The following is a 20,280-nucleotide window of genomic DNA, read 5'->3' as shown; positions in this document are numbered from 1 at the left end:
TCAAGTTGTAATATCTGAATATTTGTTATATAAAGATTGTTTTTTATCAATACGTAAGATACTAATTTTATATATATATATATAAAAACACGTAAGATACTAATTTTATATATATATATATATAATATATATATATATATGTAGTCCGGTTAATATGTGCCCTAAAGGCACACATTAATAAAATTCATGTTGTTTAAATATTGTGAAATTATGTGTTATGTTATTTAAATAACAAAAACTATCGTTTAAACAATATTATTTTTTTTTTGAGCTTATTTAAACAATATTAATAAACAAGCACTAAACAAATTTAATTTGTTACAAAATAATTTCGCAAGTTGCAACTTTCAACTTGGATATATATATATATATATATAGGATTTTATTAATGTATGTCCTTAATTTTTATTTTAAAAAAAATAATTTTTGAGAATTGAAAAAGTAATAATAGCTTTTTCAATTCCCGAAAAATGCTTCCAAAAATAAAAATAACTTAATGGGCACACATTAACCTGAACAAAGAACATTACTAAAAACTTCTTACAAAAACACCGCCAATCTCACAAAAAGTTATTCAAAAACACAGCATTTCTTTTCTTTTTCCAATATTAGAAATAATCTGATGCTGCCACGTCATCATTGAGCAAGAGGACACTGTTAATACTGACACGTGTCCCAATGCAAGCATAGTAACCCAGCTCATGGTCGCAGACAAGTAAAACCCTCCCTCCGATGAGTGTGTATTCAGCAAAAAAAAAAAGATTCAAGAAGCAAGGAACAAATTTTAACAAAGCAACAACAAAAAAATATTCCAAATCCAAATCCAAAATTTTGATAAAATTCAAATTCATTTCATTTCTCAAATTCACATTTCTAGGGTTTGTTTATATCAGAAAACAATGACGAACAACAATAGTGGAAGCAAGAACGAGGAGGAGGTGGGGTCGTATTTCTTGGAGGTGGCGCGTGGGGCGCACAAGAAGAAGGAGGAGGAGATGGAAGAGGACACGGAAGACGAGGAGTGCCCGACGGAGCTCAACACTATAAACAGCTCAGGCGGGTTCCTGGTGGTTTCCACCGATAAGATTTCGGTGAAGTACCCGAGCGTGAACCTCCACGGCCACGATGTCGGAGTGGTGCAAGCTAACAAGCCGGCTCCGGTGAAGCGACTCGTTTACTACTTCGAGATTTACGTCAAGGACTCCGGGGCCAAAGGCCAGATCGCCATTGGCTTCACCCCTGACAACTTCAAGATGCGGAGACAGCCCGGGTTTGTGTTTTTCCTTTTTCTATGAATAGCAAGAAATATACTAAAGTTGTGAAATTGGGTGTGTGTAGTGTTATTGTTGAAAACGTAAATGATTTGTGAACAAAGGGCTTGGGATTTTAGGGACTTGTAGGAGTTCAATTTGAAAGAGTTTCAATGTTGCAAGTCTGAAAGTGTGCAGCTTGTTAATCATTTATACTTAGTTAACTGCTGTCTGTGTAGAAGCAGTGGTAATCTTTCTACTTCAGATGTTGTGACTTGTAGTAGACTTAACTAAACAAAATACTCACATTAAGCTGAATTAAGACTAGTCCACTCACATTAAGCTGAATTAAGACTAGTCTCATAACTTTTTTTGGATAGACAAAGATAGGATTTGAAACTATGACATCCGCTCTTTGATGATTGCCTTTTATGATCAAGCCAAGACACTGGGGGGAGGGGGGGTTCAAGTGATAGCCCAAAGGGAATGGCATACTTTGTGGTGCCTTAGGTTTGTGGTTCGAATCTCATTATCTACCTATCAAAAAATAATAATCAGGCCAAGACACTAGTTGAATTTTGGTTTTGGAGGTATTTGAACCTAAGTTCCATATTTAAAGAGAATAAACTTTACCAGTTGAGCTAACTAGAGCCAGCAGACTACTCTCATAATTTTTTTTTTGATAACTCCATAACTACAACAATGGGGGAGGGGGGATTCAAACCCGAGTTCTTCTAATTAAAGAGAGTTGGCTATACCACTAACTTACAAGGCTCTTGGAAAGATAACCAAACACCTTTAGATACCAAATTAAGATTTCTACTAATTTGTGGAGGTTAGAACCTCTAAGGTTGAACCATAGCCCATGGTTTTTATAGAGTCAATATACTGCCCAAAGTAGTACTCTAATGCTTGTGGTGGGACCCACCAGTTTAACATACATTTGGCTCTACAAATCATTGGTAGCTCCTTCAAAAACAAGGTTCTTTTATGGAATTATACAAGATTAATGAGTTTTACATGTTTAAATCCATTGTGCACATGTTCTCTTTGGTGAGTTCTATAGTTGCCATTGTTCTCTAGGCATATTTTTTGTTTGATTGGAAAATTGCACATGTATGCAGTGAGTCTTGACTCTTGAACCCACAATCTCACCCACCACCTTGCTCTTATGAGGGCAAGAGATGCCGGTTGAGCAAGAATTTATTGGTGTACTTCTTAAGATTTGAAAAATATATAATAAACCTTTTTTTTGTGCAGTCTTACATTGTAACATTGTACATGGGCTTTGAAATTTTTGTTGTTATTATTGTTAATTAATTAATTATGGGGCAGGTGGGAGCCACACAGTTGTGGATACCATGGGGATGATGGAATGCTTTATCGTGGACAAGGAAAGGGAGAGGCTTTTGGCCCAACCTACACAGCTAATGATATAGTTGGTGCTGGAATTAATTATGCTTCACATGAATTCTTTTTCACGTAAGACATTTGTTTGCTACCTTCAGTTTATTAGTTGTTGGAATCAACACAGTTCAGTATGTTATTAAATCATGTAGCCATCTTGGGCTCGTGTATAATTTTAATTTACTTCCTGTAATTGTCCCCTTTTTCTAAGGATTCTGATAATTATATGTCTGCTATTTGTTGTTACCAGTAAAAATGGAGCAGTAGTAGGAACAGTGTACAATGATGTGAAGGGTTCCTTATTTCCTACAATTGCCGTTCACAGCCAAAATGAGGAGTAAGTTATACCGTCTCTTTAAAAATTTTATGCTGCTTCATCCTTCTGTCATAAACCTATTGTAATAAGGAAGTTGTGAGTGCATGTTATTGCAGGATTCATATAGTGCAGATATCAATCTAAGTCTGGAACTTTTGCTCTGCTAGTGGATATTAATTATTTATGATATTTGTTAATACTATTAAATGAGATATTTTTGTTTCTCTTGCATGGATGTGGCATAGTTTTGCTCATTGTGTGTTTGTTAAAGTATTGAATTTTTGCTGCCAACATCATAAAACAATTGTCAGGCCAACTACTCTTTTTTATTTTTTTAAAGACATAAAATTTATTTATTTATTGGTAAGTTGGTTAGAGGATTCTGTACATGGCATGTAAGGGCTCAACTAGAATCATCCATAAGCAACTGAATGTAAATGTTGATAAGCGCTAATACTATCTATGCTTGGGGCTTCCTGAAATCTAGGAAAAAGAAACAAGAATATGGTGAATTTAATCTATTGAATCGTCATAAATTTATCCCTTTCTTGCACTTCTCCTGTTTGCAACCTTGTATAAAAACTCTATTTGTTACACTGCTTGCAATGCTATGTTTTTCTTTCTTAATAAGTTGCAAGACTGTAACTGTGTCTGCGTATATATAATTCACTTTTATGAATCATTTTTTTGTATCTATAGTTGTTCTACTACATGTCAGACTGTGATCATGTAGTAGTCCCAATAAATAATCAGCCTTCTTCCAAGAAAATGAAAAGCCTAATCATGTTCACTTTAGCAGAGGGAATAGTAGTTTTCTAATAATTCAGCAAGTCAAAATATGTAGAAACATCAGTACTGAATCAGTTACTAATGTCAGCATGTTTGATGGTCCAGTAATGATGGGGTAATCTCTGATAGCGTTAGTGTTGTGTAAGAACTAAGATATGTGATGCAGGAGCTTCCAAGGTTAAGCTTTTTTGATAAGTTCCAAGTCTGAACAAAGCAATCATCCACAAGTCCACTTGGACCAGCTCACTGTCCTGCATAAGTCCAAAAGTTACGTTACTTCCACTAGCTATTATTATGTCATTAATGTTCAAATAGGTCATTTGACTGGGAGTGGGATGTGACTTTTAACGTATAGGTTTAGTTTTTTATCAGATAGGCAGGTGTATCTGTATCTGACACATATCCATATTGGTGTGCCAGGATGCAGTTTAGGTTCTGCAAAATGAAAAAGTAATTTTATTAACACTGCTAGGATACACAAGATTCAACAATGGTGCGGCATATAAATTGGTACTTGTCAAATACAGAGCCAACCAAATAAAATTTACAAATCAGAAAAACACAAGGAACCAAGGGAGATTTGTTAAACCTTCGTCTTCATCAGTGATGTTGACACTAACCTCAGGTTTCACAATTAGTTTGGTTAGAGCTCCATTTTCAGATTGGTGGGGGCTTCCTTGCCTTTTTGTGCTCATATAAGGGCAATGTGTGCCCTATTCCATAGTGAGAAAGAGTTTCAGAGATGTGCTCATGTAGGGACTATGCTTGCCATAATCTATAGTGTGTGTGTGTGTGTGTGTGTGTGAGAGAGAGAGAGAGAGAGAGAGAGAGAGACTAAATCTTCTACTAGATTGGAGGGATAGGATCTAGCCAATAGTTTAAGGCAACAGCCAATGACACTCCTCTCACAAGAATTGGTGGACTTGTATAGTTTACCAATTTAAACTATGATAGCAAGAGGCCAGTATCTTGGGAAAACTTTAAGAAACGTAATTCAGTCCTTGTTTGGGGAAGTCAAGAGGGAGGAACCAGAGTGGGCATGATTCTAACAACGCAACATGCGCTAAAGGGGTTTTAACTTTTAAGTATTCGACCCACTCACTTTGAGGTGGGCCAAAGCTCTAAAAGCTTCACCTTAATACTTAGAAGACCAAAAACCCAATGGGCTGAAAGATTTTGAAGAGACTTTAGGTGAGAGAAAATACAACATCCTGATTCAGTATATATGGGTCAGACCAGAGATATTACTGTGACAAGTGAGACTATAACTCTCTGGAATGTGGGGGCTAGGCAGACAGGCGGTGGGTAGCTTGGAGGTGTCAAGGGCAAACGTGGTCTTCACAGCAGTACCGAGGGGGTTGAATGCACAATGGGTGTGGTAGCGACAGGACAAGAAGCTTAACATAGGGTGGAGTTCCATGTGGTTTAGCATCTAAGGCAACATTCAAGTGCTAGGGAATGGAACTGGAGAAAAACTGACGAGGCTCAACTGAGCTTTAGTGGGGAGGAAGACAGAGACTAGGTGGACAACAGGCTGTTTTGGTAGGGCGCGACCAGGTGTTGGGCAAAGGTGAATTGAGACCACATGCAGCAAGTACATGGGCCATGGTGCCCCACGAAGGCTTGCAAGAGATTATTCCATTAGCTAGTTGTTCAAAGTTGTTCGACATTGAGATGGAGGGGGGAGGCAACCAAGGAACTGTTGGAGTGGGTTATGCAAAGCATAAGATAGTGTAGTAGATTTATGGGAGTCTCTGTGGATGAGTCAAGGATTCTTAGACTAGAGTGTTTAATAAATAAAAGGTTAAGGGTTCTTAGAATAGAGATAACTAAGTGAAATATATGACTTAATTATTTTTTTTTTTCTTCTATAGAAAAATAGATGGTTATGTTTTGACCTATATATGCATTGCCTCTCACCATTCAAATTCAAATAAGAAAATGAATAATTTGGCTTCAATAATTTAATATATATACGCACACACACACACATACACTATTTGTTTATGATTGAACAATTAATTGATAAGAATGGATACTTGGTTGAATCTGTAGAAAAGTTAAAGTGCTTGTGCTTTATAATGGGTCTATCTGGTCTATCTGCTTCAGTAATGTGTTATAGAAAACTGTCAAGCTTTTGAGTTTGGTAACCTTTAGTTTGTAATCCTGAATAGCCAACAGTCTATAGCATCTGATACGCTTCTATAACAGGTTTGTGAACAATGCTAAATTGCCTGTCCTGTGAAGTCTCCTTGAAATTACAAATTGTTCTATTATGTATTGCATATTAATTATTACAGCTTCTTTTTCTCATAGTGGCAGAGGTCCTGATTTTTCAGATGTGTTTGATCTGAATTTGGCAGGGTCCATGTCAACTTTGGGCAGAAACCATTTGCTTTTGATCTTGAGGCAAGATATGCTCCTCCTCCTTTTTCTTCTATTGGTTTTAAGTGTGGGTTTGTGTTTACAACTTTACATTATTTCCCAGAATTTTGAATCTTGGCCTACCATATTAGGTGATTTCCTAGGTTGAAGAATGTGATATGTACACACACACACACACGCACACACTGACTTCAGACTAGAGTGCATGTGCTGCACCCTCATAAACACCCAAGTATTGCTAATATATACACTACTTGGGTACATTAATGGCACCACTTCAACCACTTTGACCAGAGTTCCCCTCCATTTCTTTCTCTTTTAAATTTTAGCCCCAAGTCCTCTCAACCTAACCTCAACTCTCTCTGTCTCTTCCCTTTGCACAGCTCTTCCAAATTGTCTTTCTTTTAGGGATGGCAGGGGGCATTTAGTTTTTGGGGATCTCATCTCCTGCCCTTGCTTTTGGTGGTGTTCCTCCTACCCTGTATGCATTGTGGATATCAGCACTCGCCCTGCCCGCCCACCCCAATTCCTTAAAAGTGTCTTTATTTCCATTCATATTCCTTGAAAAAAAATTATTTTTTTGATGTTTAGACAAATTCCTTAAATTTGCAACAAATGAAAGAACAACGTAATGAAAAAAGTAAATCTCAAACAAACAAATTATTCAAAACATTTGAAAAACCCATAGATATTTCAAATTTTATTTCATTTTTCCTTGATTTTCCGAGTCCTAAATTACACTTCCACATTCAAAACCCCCAATAATGATCTCAAATTTTCAGGGGAAAAAAACTGAAAAGTACAAAATAATGAAATATGTTGTTTCTGGATTTCATAGCTATGAAGGATTATTTCCACTTATTGAATTGGGTTAGTGAAGTAAAATTAAGTGATAGATAATTTGTTTTGTTATCATGCTTTGCCTTTTTATTCTTTTGCTGGAATTACTCATTGTTGTTGTTTCCTTTGTTAATTTTTTCTTTTTCATTTGTGTCTTTTGATTAGGATTTTGAAAAACAAGAGAGGATGAAGCAACAAATGACAGTTGAAAAGATATCTTTGCCACCAAATGTCAGTCATGGGTATGTTCACATCAGATTAAATCTTATTCATCCAAGACATTTTCTACTCTGCTGTACACCTGTTGAGGTTCTTCTGATTTAAGTACTACTTTCCATTGAATCATCTGATTTGTGGCAAAAGAATTAGAAACCTTTGTTACTATTGAAGCTTGTCCTACAGTGGAGCCTGACTCTTGGTTTATTCTTTGGTTATAAAATTATAATTGCTGCCTATGTAATTTTTAGAACAATGCAATTATATGCCAACTGATTCAAGAGAAGAGTTTTTTTTTTTTTTTTTTTTCCTAAATTTGGTACAGCTTCAACCTCTTCCTTTTTTGTTTCCTTCAACTTCAAATGTCAAATATAATGTTTGGAGATCAACTAGCAAATGAGGTTTCAAATCCTAAATGTTCTTCAAGTCTAGAATTGGGATTCCAAATTTATCAAATAAGAGCGTTGAAGGGAAAGGATAGCTCTGGTTGCTTTTCTTGAATTTAAGAAGGGCAATCAGTGGTTAGAAGAAGCTTACAAAGCCAGCAGGAAGAACCTTAAATATATGAGGTGGGAGCAGTGTTAGAAGCTGTGCTGGGTCCTATACTGTGTATACACCTGCTCTTAAGAATTTCAAATGGCTGAAATGTTTGAAGTCCTGTTAGTGGAGATAAAATTCAAATTTTTCTGTGGGGGCAATAAGATTATCATTGAGGAAAAAAACATTTATGTAAAGCTTTCTTATTGTATTCATACTTAAAAATAAAATAAAAAACTATTTACTTATCTAATTTTTGAAAGGAAAAATTTTCATAAGATGTTGAATTCAAATTAGGTAAAGTGATATTATATCATTAGGTTCATGTCATTGGAATACTGAATCTTTACATTTTCCTGAAGGAGTCCTAGATTTAGATTCCAGAGAGAGAGCAGAATAGGAGTCTCTGTAATCCTTTTTTTTTTTTTTGGTGTGTAAGGATGTATTTTATGGCTTTGTTGATACATTTGGAAGATCTCTCATGAAAAAGGGATGAAAATAGAATTCCATTTTGGCTATGTTTGTAGCAATCTTGAATTTAGGGATATTCATTATCATATAGCCAAGGTCCTAGTAAATTTGATCCAATACATAGTGGTCTACCTAACATCTCTGACTGTAGGGTGTTGGCTATTCAAATTTCCATTGCATTTTTTCTTGCGATGTCCTGCTAAATGCATGCAAAACTGTTAAAGATTGTTCATAGCTATATGTGTCTTTGAACCATGTATGTCTTAAAGATATTTATTGTTCATGCTATATACACCTTAGAACTATGTATGTCTTAGCAACACATTTTGGCTATGTTATGAAAAGTCATGTTACTGTTATTTGATCTATGACTGCCATTCTTCAAGTACTAATGTGCTTGTATCTTTAACCAGAATTGTACGCTCCTACTTACTACATTATGGCTATGAAGAGACTCTCAACTCATTTGACATGGCTAGTAAAACTACTGTGCCTCCTGTCCATATAGCTCAAGAGAATGGCTTTGATGAGCAGGACATCATGTATGCATTGAATGAGAGAAAGACTCTACGACAGGTATGAAATTTTAGACTAATTTTATGTCCATATGGACTTTTGGTTTACAAATATGGGTTCAGTGTTCTCTCTCATGCTCTTCTCTAATATGTGACCGTGATATGAGGGTTTCACTAACCTTTTGATTCTATATAGATATATAATATTCTATGGGTCTTACCCATTATCCCATGCAATGATGGATCTTTATAAAAATTTAGGCTATTAAATAATTAAGTGGGAAAAAAAAAAAAAACTGGTGAGACAATTGATTACTTGCTCCTCCATTGTGAGCATGAGTGGATGGCTGTGTTGCCCACCTTCTTCCTCTTTGCGTACTTTCATTGACAGTTCAATGTCTTGACTGTTTTTTTCCTCTTAGTATATTTCTTGTATACTGAGATTTGTCAAGGAAATTTTCTTATTCATAAAAATAAAAATAAAAATAAAAAAAAGGCTTTTTATGAGAGATAACAAACTATAAATTAAATGCTTCTTTCCACATAAAAGATACGTCCTTTTCTTCACCTTTCAATGTGAGTGAAAGATACTAATCATTTGACTCCACTAGTTTTTAAAGTTGGAAGATATCCAGCTTTACTAATGCTTGTATGTGCAAAGTTTGCAAACATGTGAAACCGTAGCACGCATGCGCACACACGCACATGTATATTCATCTTTCAAAATTCATTATCAATTTATATTCTTTTGATGTGAAGTCCTATTGGGGAAATATGTTCTCTCTACTTAATTACTTCTTTGGAATGATAAAAGATCCTTTTGTGAATTATTCAAATTTTCTTTTCCATTTCTTTCTTCTTTTTTGGGAAAAGAGGGGGGAGGTGGGGATGTTGGGGTTTGCCTGGCACTTCATTCTACTTTGTGGTCGCTTGAGTTCTAATAGACAATCTTAGAATTGATACCAGCTAGGCTGAGAGAGTACTGGCAACAGTTAATACATGATGGACTGAGCTAGAGAAAAACATTGTCAACAGAACTAACAGTTCCAAAAGATCATATTTCACATGACAGTTCACAAAGTTCCGCAATAGACTGATTCAGTTTTGAGGCCCCAGAAAATGTAACAAATGGATAAAATGTGCAGTGAGGTGGTGTGATTTTATCTATCTTTGCATTAAATATTTCAGTTTAGGAGCAGCCCAGCTGAATCAAACTCTCAGAATGAGTTCTTTGCAGCTGCAACTATAGAAAGTTGATGACCAATAAACAACTTTTTAGTGAGATGCTGAAGTATAGCTTTTATTTGTTTTAAAATTGATTGGAAATGTTCTGGATTAGATGTTCCATCTTATCTTAATTAATCTCTATTTTCTAGTTTACAAAAGTCCTCCATAAAATACTTGGAGAAATAAATACATATGAATGGCTGAATTGGAGTTCATTGTTTCATGGGTAATATTAATGATATTGTGGGTTTCCTTGAGTTCAGCAACAGGTGCTTATTGTTGCATATGTGTTTTCTTATGCAATATGAAGTGATCAAATCCTCACTCATGGTTAATAGTTTATGTCATTCCTGAAGTTTGCTAAGATATCATATGTAGTGCAGCACCAATATTTTGAAGTTATTCCTAAAAGTTACTATTCTGTCTGTGATTGGTCTAATTCAATATATTCTCTTTATTAAATGTGGGAACTTTTGCTGAAAAAAACTTCAACTTATAGCTAACAACAATTAAAATAATTAAGGGGAAAAAAATTATAAGAACATACTACAAGATCATTTGCATTAGAAGAACTAAATATGTAAATAAATTAATAAATAAATAAAAAGACCTCCCTCAATCATTAGATTGAAAGGGTGAAATCATCAGCAAATGGTCTGAATGGTTAATTAATTGAGGAAAATGAAGAAGTACAAGAAGTGAAATATTGCAATGAGCCAACCCATGAGTGAGTTATAGCTTAAATGGTTCCTCCCTACATAAGAATGGGATGGAGAGTAGTTGTGTGCAACTTAGCAATAAACCGGATAAAAATAATAATAATAAATAAAAAAGAAAAAATAATAAAAGAAGAAGATATGATCCCACCCAAGTTTTGCAAGAAAACACATCATAATAATGTTTGTAAGAACCATGTGGTCATGTTAAAGTACAATAGTCCCACATCACCATCATCTTACTTGCAAGAATTGTTGTTACTTCTCTACTAGAGCTTAACCAAAAATGTGGATTGTGTTAAGGTACCTGGGCTTTTAGTTCTGATTTCCAAAATCAGTGCAATGGGCCTCAATATCTATCCCATTGGATGCAAGGGGCAACCACAATTTACATTAAATTATTTTCCAATGATCACATGCTTGAGGAGATTGCCTAATCCTTTTCAGAGTGTGTTAACTGAAGTTCACTTAATTATCTTCTCTTACATTTTTTTTTTGGTTTACTTATTATCTCCAACTGCTTTGTTTCCTAGCTCTGTTTTTTGCTTTTATTTTATTTGAACTACCCTTTTTTAGCTAACTAATTTGAGCTGTGTTAATTTTGCTAATATTGTAAATTTGGCTGACTTATTTTCACTGTGCATGAAGCTAATAAAGAATGGGGAGATTGACGCTGTACTTGGTAAACTTCATGACTGGTATCCCCAGATTGTTCAGGTGGACTCAACTTTCAGAGTGTTCTCTTGAAATGATGTTCATTAATGTTTAAAAAGTGTGTTGCCAACCTGGCTCTGATATTCAGAAGGTTTATTTAATTGTTAATGTGAAACGAATGTTGTTTAATACTTATTCACAAGGCATATATGTCATCTAAATTGGTAAATTGCCAAGCATTGTAACACACGAATTGTTGTTTACTCCTAGTCCCTGCCTCTTACTTTAACAAACACCCCCTCCCCTTGCCCAGCCCCCCCACATTCCCTTTTGCCCACCACATGTGCCATTGATTACAATTGTTATTATCATCAGTCATGCTTCAATACCATAACCATTTTTAAGTATTTCTTCTCAACTGCTTAACTGCCTCAATTCTTGTCCTTCCTGCTGTTTGAACTGTGTTTGAAATTTCTATGTGCTATATCAGTGCAACATGGCATTGAGATTTCTTACTGTGGTTTGAACTGGTGGAATGAAACCTGACTTGGTTTTCTGCATGAATATCTGGTTGTTTCTTGTCAACTGCTGGCAGAAGTATGGATAAGCCATACTAATCCATTTGAAAGATAAGTCCTAAGATATTTTTTCTAACTGGTCAAATCGTTTTTTGAATATCTTTTCTCCAATGAGCTAGAGCTAGAGCTTTTCACATCTAAAATTCAATCAATCTAGGAACCATTTAGAAAATAAAACATACTGATGTCCTCTCATTATCAAATTACTTGATTGACATTTTCAAATCAAAATTGTTCTCTTTTATTATATCTACAAAGGGCTATTTAGTATTTCTGGGACAAAAACTAGATTGATAACTTCAGCAGGGTCCTCTTTTTCAGTAGAAGAGATGATTATACTTTGAGGTTTGAAACTTATAGCTTCCCATACCTGAAAGTTGTCACTAGCTAAATGAGAACTTTGAGAACATGTTTATGCATTTTTGTTTTTGTTTTTATTTTCCAATGTTCTCATAGCATCAGGGCAGAATCAGGATTACAGATTTTGGGTTTTGGGGGGGGGGGGGGTGTTGTTGGGTTGGTGTTGTTCCATTTAGAGAAACAATTATTTGAAATTTTAGATTATTGGGTGATATATGTAATTGAAAAATAGTTTGGGGGCCATCCATATGTTTACTAAAAATTGTCCTTGAATCTGAGGAAAACTTAAAACATTTCAAGATTTGGTCGCCCACTAAAAGGGTGGGGGGGTTGTTATAGCTTCAATGTGATACTGATGGCATGTCATTTTTTGTTCTGAATTTAAATTTGTGCTTGATTCTTGTGGTAGAAGATGAGAGATATGTGATCATTGTTGAGCACTAATTGTAGTGCAGATTTTTATAAATTGTAATTTAGTTTCACCTTTTAAGGGTTATCTTCAACCTTCTTAGATTGCCTTTATTTATCCAGGCATTGACAATCAATTGTGCTTTTTGCAGGATGATAAATCGGCTACCTGCTTTCTGCTTCACTGTCAAAAGTTTATTGAATTGGTTCGTGTATGTTCTTTTCTTTACCCTATTAATTTTGCTTAGTAGTAGCTTTATACACAGGAATTCAAGCTACTTCCATAATAGAAGGTTTTTGTTTGTTTGAAAGGAATGAATGCAAGTTACCCATTCAAAGGTTTTTTGTTTTATTTTGCTTACTATATTCGTCAGTAGAAAATGGCAAAGTGTTCTCAACTTTCTCTCCATGATTTATGTGATTGATTAATTGTTCTCATATGACTGATTTTAGGGTTGGTTAGAAAACCCTTAATTGTGGTTGTCACTGACTGCTAATTTTGATACATACAAAGTTATGATCAAGTATACTTAATTGACTATTTATTTATAATTTGAGACACCTGAACCTGACATGTAGGTTGGGGCACTGGAGGAAGCTGTGAAGTATGGAAGGATTCAATTGGCAAAATTTTTTGGGCTCGCTGGGTTTGAGGATTTTGTTCAGGTACTGAGTAAAATTGTTTGCCAACAATGATAAGTCTGTTGCACATAGAAATACTACTTCTGCATTGAAATTCTTCTGGTCCATGCATTTGCTGTGATTTTGGTAAGTTGCAAAGCAATTGACCCAATAATTGCTTTGTTCTAGAATTTTTTGGATGAAACACATGGAATTTTATCTCTCATTTCCTTCTACAGTTGGAAGATGTTGAGATAAATGTTAATATTTTACTTTTTGCAGTAAAACATGAATTATTCTTGTCTCTCTCTTTTTTTTATTTATATATATATTTTTTTTCCTTTTTAAAGCAGCACAATGCAATTAAGAGGAAAGTAAAAGGAAAACATTTTTACCTTCCGTATGAGCCTTTTAAATACATCAAGAAGTGCCTATCAGTCTATAACTGTGTGCGTGTCAACCTGGGAAGAAATTTTTGAATCACCACAATTTACCATCTCATGGTGGTAGCATATCAAAAAAGGATGCTCAAGTGTAGACATCCAGGGTTTGCCACTCTGGGGTGGTCCGACTGGCCCATACCTTGAGGGAGGGGGTTCCTCGTCATAAATATAAAAATTAAATTAAATTGAAAAAGGATGCTCTAGTAAACCATAGGACTTACTGCTTTTATGACTTGCTTAGGCTGGTTAGGGTGAATTGGTTTCTGTATGTCTTAAAGAGGCATCCTTTGGTACTAAACAATACAATGATCCTTACTCTTTTGAAGTTTTGAGCTAAATAATAATTGTAACTCTCTCTCTCTCTCTCTCTCTAGGATTGTGTTGCCTTGTTGGCATATGAACAACCACGGGAATCCTCAGTTGGATACCTGCTTGAAGATTCACAGCGAGAAGTTGTTGCTGATGCAGTTAATGCCATGATCTTGTCAATGAATCCTAACTTAAAAGATTCACATGGTTGCTTGCAATCTTGTCTTGAGAGGCTACTCAGGCAGCTAACTGCATGCTGCTTGGAGAGAAGGTCCTTAAATGGGGATCAAGGTGAAGCCTTCTATCTGCACAGAGTACTCAACATTGGTAAGAAGTGCTAGCTGATATGTTTATCACACCTCTCGTCATCCCCTTGTTATATAGCCAGTTGACCACTACCCCAAACTGTTGCAAGTGATCAGCTTGGTTTTAGGGTATGGTATACTGTACAGAGACTCCCTTGCTACTTAGCTGATCTGCAATAATGCTTCTTGGGAGGAATGGGATGTTCTCTAGATTCATGTAAGCTTGCAACCTCAATGAAACATTTTAATTGAATTGAATTGAATGGTGGTTTGAATCTTAAATTGATAGATTATCCGGAAGGTCTTTTGTATTATGACTTGTGAGATTTTTATTAACTTCACAAGTAGTAAATGTGCCATTTGATTGCTAGGCAAATCTAAAAAAGAAATGACTTAACACAAAATTGTGTGGTAATGTCGGAATGGAGTAGCTGTTTGAGATTCCATCTTTTACTTAATTTTCCTTTCTTACTATCCGCTGGATTAGCCATCTGATTAGTTGTTGAAATCTTTTGAGAAAGTATCCTTGGACATAATATTTTGAGCCATGCTAAAGAGACCTAAAGGCGATCATGCTCAAATGGAGCTCGTTGAGATGGTGATATTTGCTCAATCGTTGCAATGTCACTATTGTAGATTGAGCTTTTCATCTTCTTCGGTAGAACCTCCTTTGAAAAATGCTAGAAATTGTCTGTCAAAAGGAAATGGCTGGGTTCCATTCTTTCCAAACTCTTAAAAATGTTGGGCATTGGTACTAATTTCCTTGTGTGTGCTGTGCTGGGCTGATGGTTACGAACCTGCAGTTCTAGCTTGAACCAATTTACTATTAGAGTTGACCCCTTGAGCATTTTTCTTCAAGATCTAACAGGTATTTTTTTTTTTTTTTCCTCCCAAAAAAGGAAAAAAAAAAAAATCAATGTTTCTTATACTCGAAAACTCTCACCAAATGCATCAGTTTTGGGCAATCCCTTTGACCATGCATTATAAGTCAAAAGAAGTATTATATTTTGGAAAAAAATAGGATAAAACAATGGAGTGGAAATTATTTTCCTGGTCAGCATTTTAGCGGTACTAGTTTGGAGGAATTTCCTCCTATTGCTAGATGACACGCCTTAAAATAAGAGAGATGGTCTACAACATTTTTACAATATTTTTATAACAAATTACAGGTGGTTAGTTATTATTAGTTCAAATTTGAAACTAACACTAAGATTACTTTTTTGCCCTTGCAATAACAATCAGTAACAACCTGTCACTTAGGATTTGTTGTAAAAATTTTGTAAATATATCATTTCTCTTAAAATAAATAGTGTGTCATTTGGGATTGTGATTCTTAATTACTTATTAAAACAAAGTCATTCGCGTGTAAAAACATTCTCCCCCACGAAGGCTAATCTTTTTGGCAGAAGGTTATTGACAACCATATCTGCAATCTGTGATGCGTGAGTGGACAAAGCTTCAGAAACCTCTGGCCATGTCTTCTGGGATTGCACAATAGCTGGTAAAGTATGGAAAAAATCGAGTGTAGATGCGCTACAACAAAACCTCCCACCTCCAGGAATTTATGGACTTGCTGTGGTATTTAAAATACAACCAACAGATGGATGAAGATGGACTGGCACTTGTAATCATCACCATTGCGCGGGGCATTTGGTAGTGACATTGTGAAGAGGGCACAGGACTACATTGATGAATTCCAAACTGCAAATCTGAAGCACTCACAGGTCAGAGAGGAAGAGCAATCGAGATGGTCACCACTGGAGCCTCCTTAGTACGAGGTTAACATTGATGGCACTGTTTTCTCAAGCACAAAGGAGGCTGGTGTTGGCATTGTTGCCAGGGACCATACAAGTGCATTAATTGCTGCATTAAGCAAGAAAATTTCTGCACCATTGGGACCATTAGAATGCACCATTGATGGCACTGTTTGCAAGGGATGTTGGACTCCATGACATTGTATTTGAATGCGATTCAAAAATTGTATAAGATACACTCACAGACCATTCCGACCCTCCCATATTCATTGTCAATTTAATTCAAGGAATTAAACATCAGCTCAACTGTTTTCAATTGGTGAGCTCTACAATGAACAACACCAAGCAAATTAACCTGCACATATGCTTGCTTAATTGCAAGAGGGATTCGTAGCTTTTTTGTAACTTGTTCAAAGGAAAATCCAAGCATGATTGAATTAGTTGGATTCAAGACGTATTGTAATTTACCTTCTACAGAATAAAAGTTACAAGCTTCTCATAAAAAATTAAAAAAAATAAAAAATAAACAAAATAAAAACAACCTTTGTTAAGTTGACCTAGTTCACTATTCCTCTCCTTGTATAAAATCCTCTCTCTCTCCAAATCTCCCCCTTCAACTATCTCTCTACCTACAATGAGAAAACAAGTTGAACAAACAAATCAGAAAGCTCATCTCTCCATTTTTGCAAAAAGAAGGTAGACACACGATAGGATCTAATTGCCGATAGGAAAATCCTTCTTTCATTTCGCATTTGTCATTGGACAAATCAAGTCATGAGAAACCAAATGATAATAACTAGTATCAATTGATGGGAAGGGGCTTTCAAGTAATGGCAATTGTCATAATCAACTAACGAGCAATCCTTACAAAAAATAAAAAATAAAAATAAAAATTTGAGTTGGTTGATTACTCTTCACTTTAGCCTGCCATATGCCTAGCCATTGTTGTTGAGTAATCTCATAAGGGTTGGATTTCTTCCATACTATCAAGGAAAAGATTGAGTTGGTTGATTACTCTTAACTTTAACGTGCTATATGCCTAGCCAATGTTATTGAGTAATCTCATAAGGGTCTACCAGTCTAAATTATGATTCTTCTAGCCAATAAGCTATTCTCGTTCACATTTGAAACTAGTCATATTTTAGCGAGTTCGAGTTGTTCATTTGGAATTTTCTTGTATAGGACATTTCAAATTGAAGCCTATCTTATGCACTTTTAGATGACATCTTGTTCACATCAATCCTACATCATTTGACCTTCGTCAAACTTCGTTGACACTTGGCAACAAATAAGGTATGGGTCCAAATCGAAGATGTTAAGATGTGATCAGGGAAATGTGCTTCACCCGTTCAGCCAATCTGCATAAAAAGAGCAGTCGAGCTGGAGCATGAAGAATTTCGTTAATCATCAAACAAACACAGTTGAAGTTCAATAACACGAAGAGTGCGAACTAGAAACGCATTTATGTGATGAAACATCCAAAACTGATACAGCAAGCACAAAAACTCAAAACATCCAAAACTGATTTAACAATCACAAAAACTGTCCGGGCATGACCAACAACCAAGTTAACAATCTGAATCACAAAAATAATTCAGAACACTTAAGTTTCTTAAAGCTAAAATCTTATAACAGGTAGAACTGTGACAATAATAAAAACACCAATAATATCTTGCAAATCAACGGTAACGCTTGAGAGAGAGAGTATTGTTCCTCTTCCAAGTTGCCCTTCTTGAAGGTCGTGCTTTGTGATGCAAGTGTCCCTTCCCACGGAGACCTCTGTATTTCTTTCCAGCTGAGGTGAGTCCACGAAGTTCCCTGTGCTTGTGAACAGGATTGCAGATCCAGTTAATCCTTGGGTCATTGCGGATCGCATTGTGGGCAGCATCAACCAAGATAACTTCAAAGTACTTATAAGTGGAGTCCTGCGAAGGTGGAATTACACAGCATCAAAACTATGAAAAGGATTTTAACAAAGCATCAACTATACACAAGGATAACTTCAAAAAAAATATAATCACAGGAGGAACAACAAAAAGTTACATTCTTTCAAAAAATATTTCAATACAAACTATTAAATAAGATAACAGTTCAACCCATTTTCTCATAATAATTTATCAACTGTCACTAGGAAAGAAAATTTCCAATTCAAACTATCAATTAAGATACTAATTCAACCCATTTTCTCACAATATTTTATCAACTGTTACTAGGACAGGCTCATTCATTCACAACTATTACAAATAACAACTATTAGAAAATATAATGCCTGTAAATTTCCAAGTCCCCATTGTCATTCTTTTATAAAGAAGAGGATTTGAATAAGTACAGACATTGCTTGGCAAAATAATACATTTCATACATACCTCATTGAGCCAGTATGAGTTAAGAACCTTAAGACCGCCCAGTTTACGACCAGCGCGCTCCTCTGCAACTGAGCGCTTGCTGCGTTGGAATTTCAGTTGTGTGACACCCTGGTTTGTGGGTTTTCCATACACAATACCCTTAGGAACAGGCCTCTTCCGTCCACCACGTCTTACACGTACACGATAGACCACATAACCCTGTAAAGAATATTATCATATTTACTACTAAGGCTTCATTTGGTAGGGAGACCAGAAAAGTGAAAGGAAACAAAATGTAAGATGGAAAAAAGAAAGAAAAGAAGAGATTAAAATGTACACAAACTAGAGAATATGGTAACAAATTCTTATCATATCTTAGTATTGAATTGTTTATAATATATTAGAGGAATAAGATTGTCAAATCACCTATGTAAGACATTTTCTCTTCTATTTTCCTTATATTTTGGAAAAATAAAAAATAATACTCTCCATTTTTGGTTTCTTCCTCTTCCCTACTCTACCAAACAAAAGAACATGAAAAATATATCTTCCCCCATTTCTATCTTCTCACTTTTCCACCATACCAAACGCAATCGAAGTTGTAGGTAAAACGTAAGTTGGTAAGCAAAGCAAGTATAACAATGGCTACAGCAACATGATAATGTACACTTCCCACAAACTAAAGCTGGTATGAATAAATTTCATTTCATTCTTTTCCTTTTTACCTTCTCTTCTTTTCAAATAAATATAGAAAAGTCATTATATACACAAGGTCAATCAAACATCAACTTATAGTAGAGCAACTGGATCCAGATAATGAACAACAAAATGCAGAGATCCCCTAATGTTAAAATGTAATAAATAAATAAATAAAACCCAATTATTAAAATATAAATAACTATCTAGCCAGTACATCAAAAAGAATAATTTTTTTCCTGAATTAGAAGTAAGAAAAAAAGGGTTAACATTAAAAACATATGGATAGTATTAAGAAGAAGAAGAAAAAGAAAACCTGCTTGGCCTTGTAACCCAAGCGACGAGCCTTGTCGGGGCGAGTGGGGCGAGTGAGACGGACGATAGAAGATTGCTGGCGATACTCCCAACACCTCACCCTCTGTAAAAACCTCATCACATCCGATTGCTTCTTCCTCCATAGCTCTGACACGTACTTGTATGCCCCTATATATCAATTCATCATTCACATCAATTCATTCAAATTCTGTAAATTAAAAACAAAACCCATCAATTTTCAAGCAAGTAAAACAAGAAAATGCCTACCCATTATTATTCTCTCTTCTCTCAAACAGCCTCTCTCTCGCTCTGTGTATGGTTTCGGCTGAGAGAATGAATGAAAGAGAGAAGCTATACTAGGGTTTTAGAGAGTAATTTATCGTGTCTGAATCACCAAAATGCCCTCTCCTTTTCTGTCTATACTCTAAAAGGCTGTTGGGCTTAATGGGCTTTGGAGGATGGGCTGCCTCATCAATGTTTCCAAGCACCACGTACCCAACAAAAGTACAAAATACAAAACTTTTTTTTTTTTTTTTTTATGGGAACAAAACTTAACATATTAAACTATAGAATAACAGTTTTTTTTTTTTTTTTTTTAAGAGAGAAACTATATAATAAAAGTTAGTGTAAGGACCCATTTCACAGCCCAAGTCCAAGTTGTATGATCTTGATTCAATGAGTCTAATACAATGAATTTGTAAAGAGTGGGTCAAAGAACTAGGTCTTAGTGAGTTGGACAACGGCTAGTACTGAATTAAATGACAATCAAACACAAATAAGAGATTCTGATATCAATGGACTTACAGTCCAAGGAGGTCTCACT

At 35.4% G+C, this 20,280-nt stretch overlaps 2 protein-coding genes across 3 annotated transcripts; one reads left to right on the top strand and one right to left on the bottom strand.

Annotated features, from left to right (window-relative positions):
* The first annotated feature begins 775 nt into the window (after positions 1 to 775).
* On the top strand, positions 776 to 14,661 carry LOC126713095 (ran-binding protein M homolog). 2 transcript variants are annotated; one of them, XM_050412750.1, is made up of 10 exons: positions 776 to 1,270; positions 2,586 to 2,732; positions 2,908 to 2,994; positions 6,126 to 6,171; positions 7,153 to 7,229; positions 8,625 to 8,787; positions 11,318 to 11,386; positions 12,822 to 12,875; positions 13,249 to 13,335; positions 14,108 to 14,661. In XM_050412750.1, exons 1-10 carry the CDS (start codon positions 900 to 902, stop codon positions 14,381 to 14,383), a joined length of 1,377 nt encoding a protein of 458 aa, XP_050268707.1. In that variant the 5' UTR covers positions 776 to 899; the 3' UTR covers positions 14,384 to 14,661. The 2 variants fall into 2 exon arrangements, with proteins under 2 accessions (XP_050268707.1, XP_050268706.1); XM_050412749.1 differs by having other exon boundaries at positions 777 to 1,270; positions 12,822 to 12,881.
* Positions 14,662 to 17,602: 2,941 nt separating this feature from the next.
* On the bottom strand, positions 17,603 to 19,890 carry LOC126713094 (60S ribosomal protein L15-1). The gene is made up of 4 exons (XM_050412748.1): positions 19,725 to 19,890; positions 19,459 to 19,625; positions 18,468 to 18,665; positions 17,603 to 18,026 (listed from the first exon to the last, which is right to left on the bottom strand). Exons 1-4 carry the CDS (start codon positions 19,726 to 19,728, stop codon positions 17,781 to 17,783), a joined length of 615 nt encoding a protein of 204 aa, XP_050268705.1. The 5' UTR covers positions 19,729 to 19,890; the 3' UTR covers positions 17,603 to 17,780.
* Between the last annotated feature and the right edge of the window lie 390 nt (positions 19,891 to 20,280).

Source organism: Quercus robur, chromosome 2, assembly GCF_932294415.1.
Source record: "Quercus robur chromosome 2, dhQueRobu3.1, whole genome shotgun sequence".
Taxonomy (NCBI): domain Eukaryota; kingdom Viridiplantae; phylum Streptophyta; class Magnoliopsida; order Fagales; family Fagaceae; genus Quercus; species Quercus robur.
This window is presented reverse-complemented; position numbering and strand designations above follow the sequence as displayed.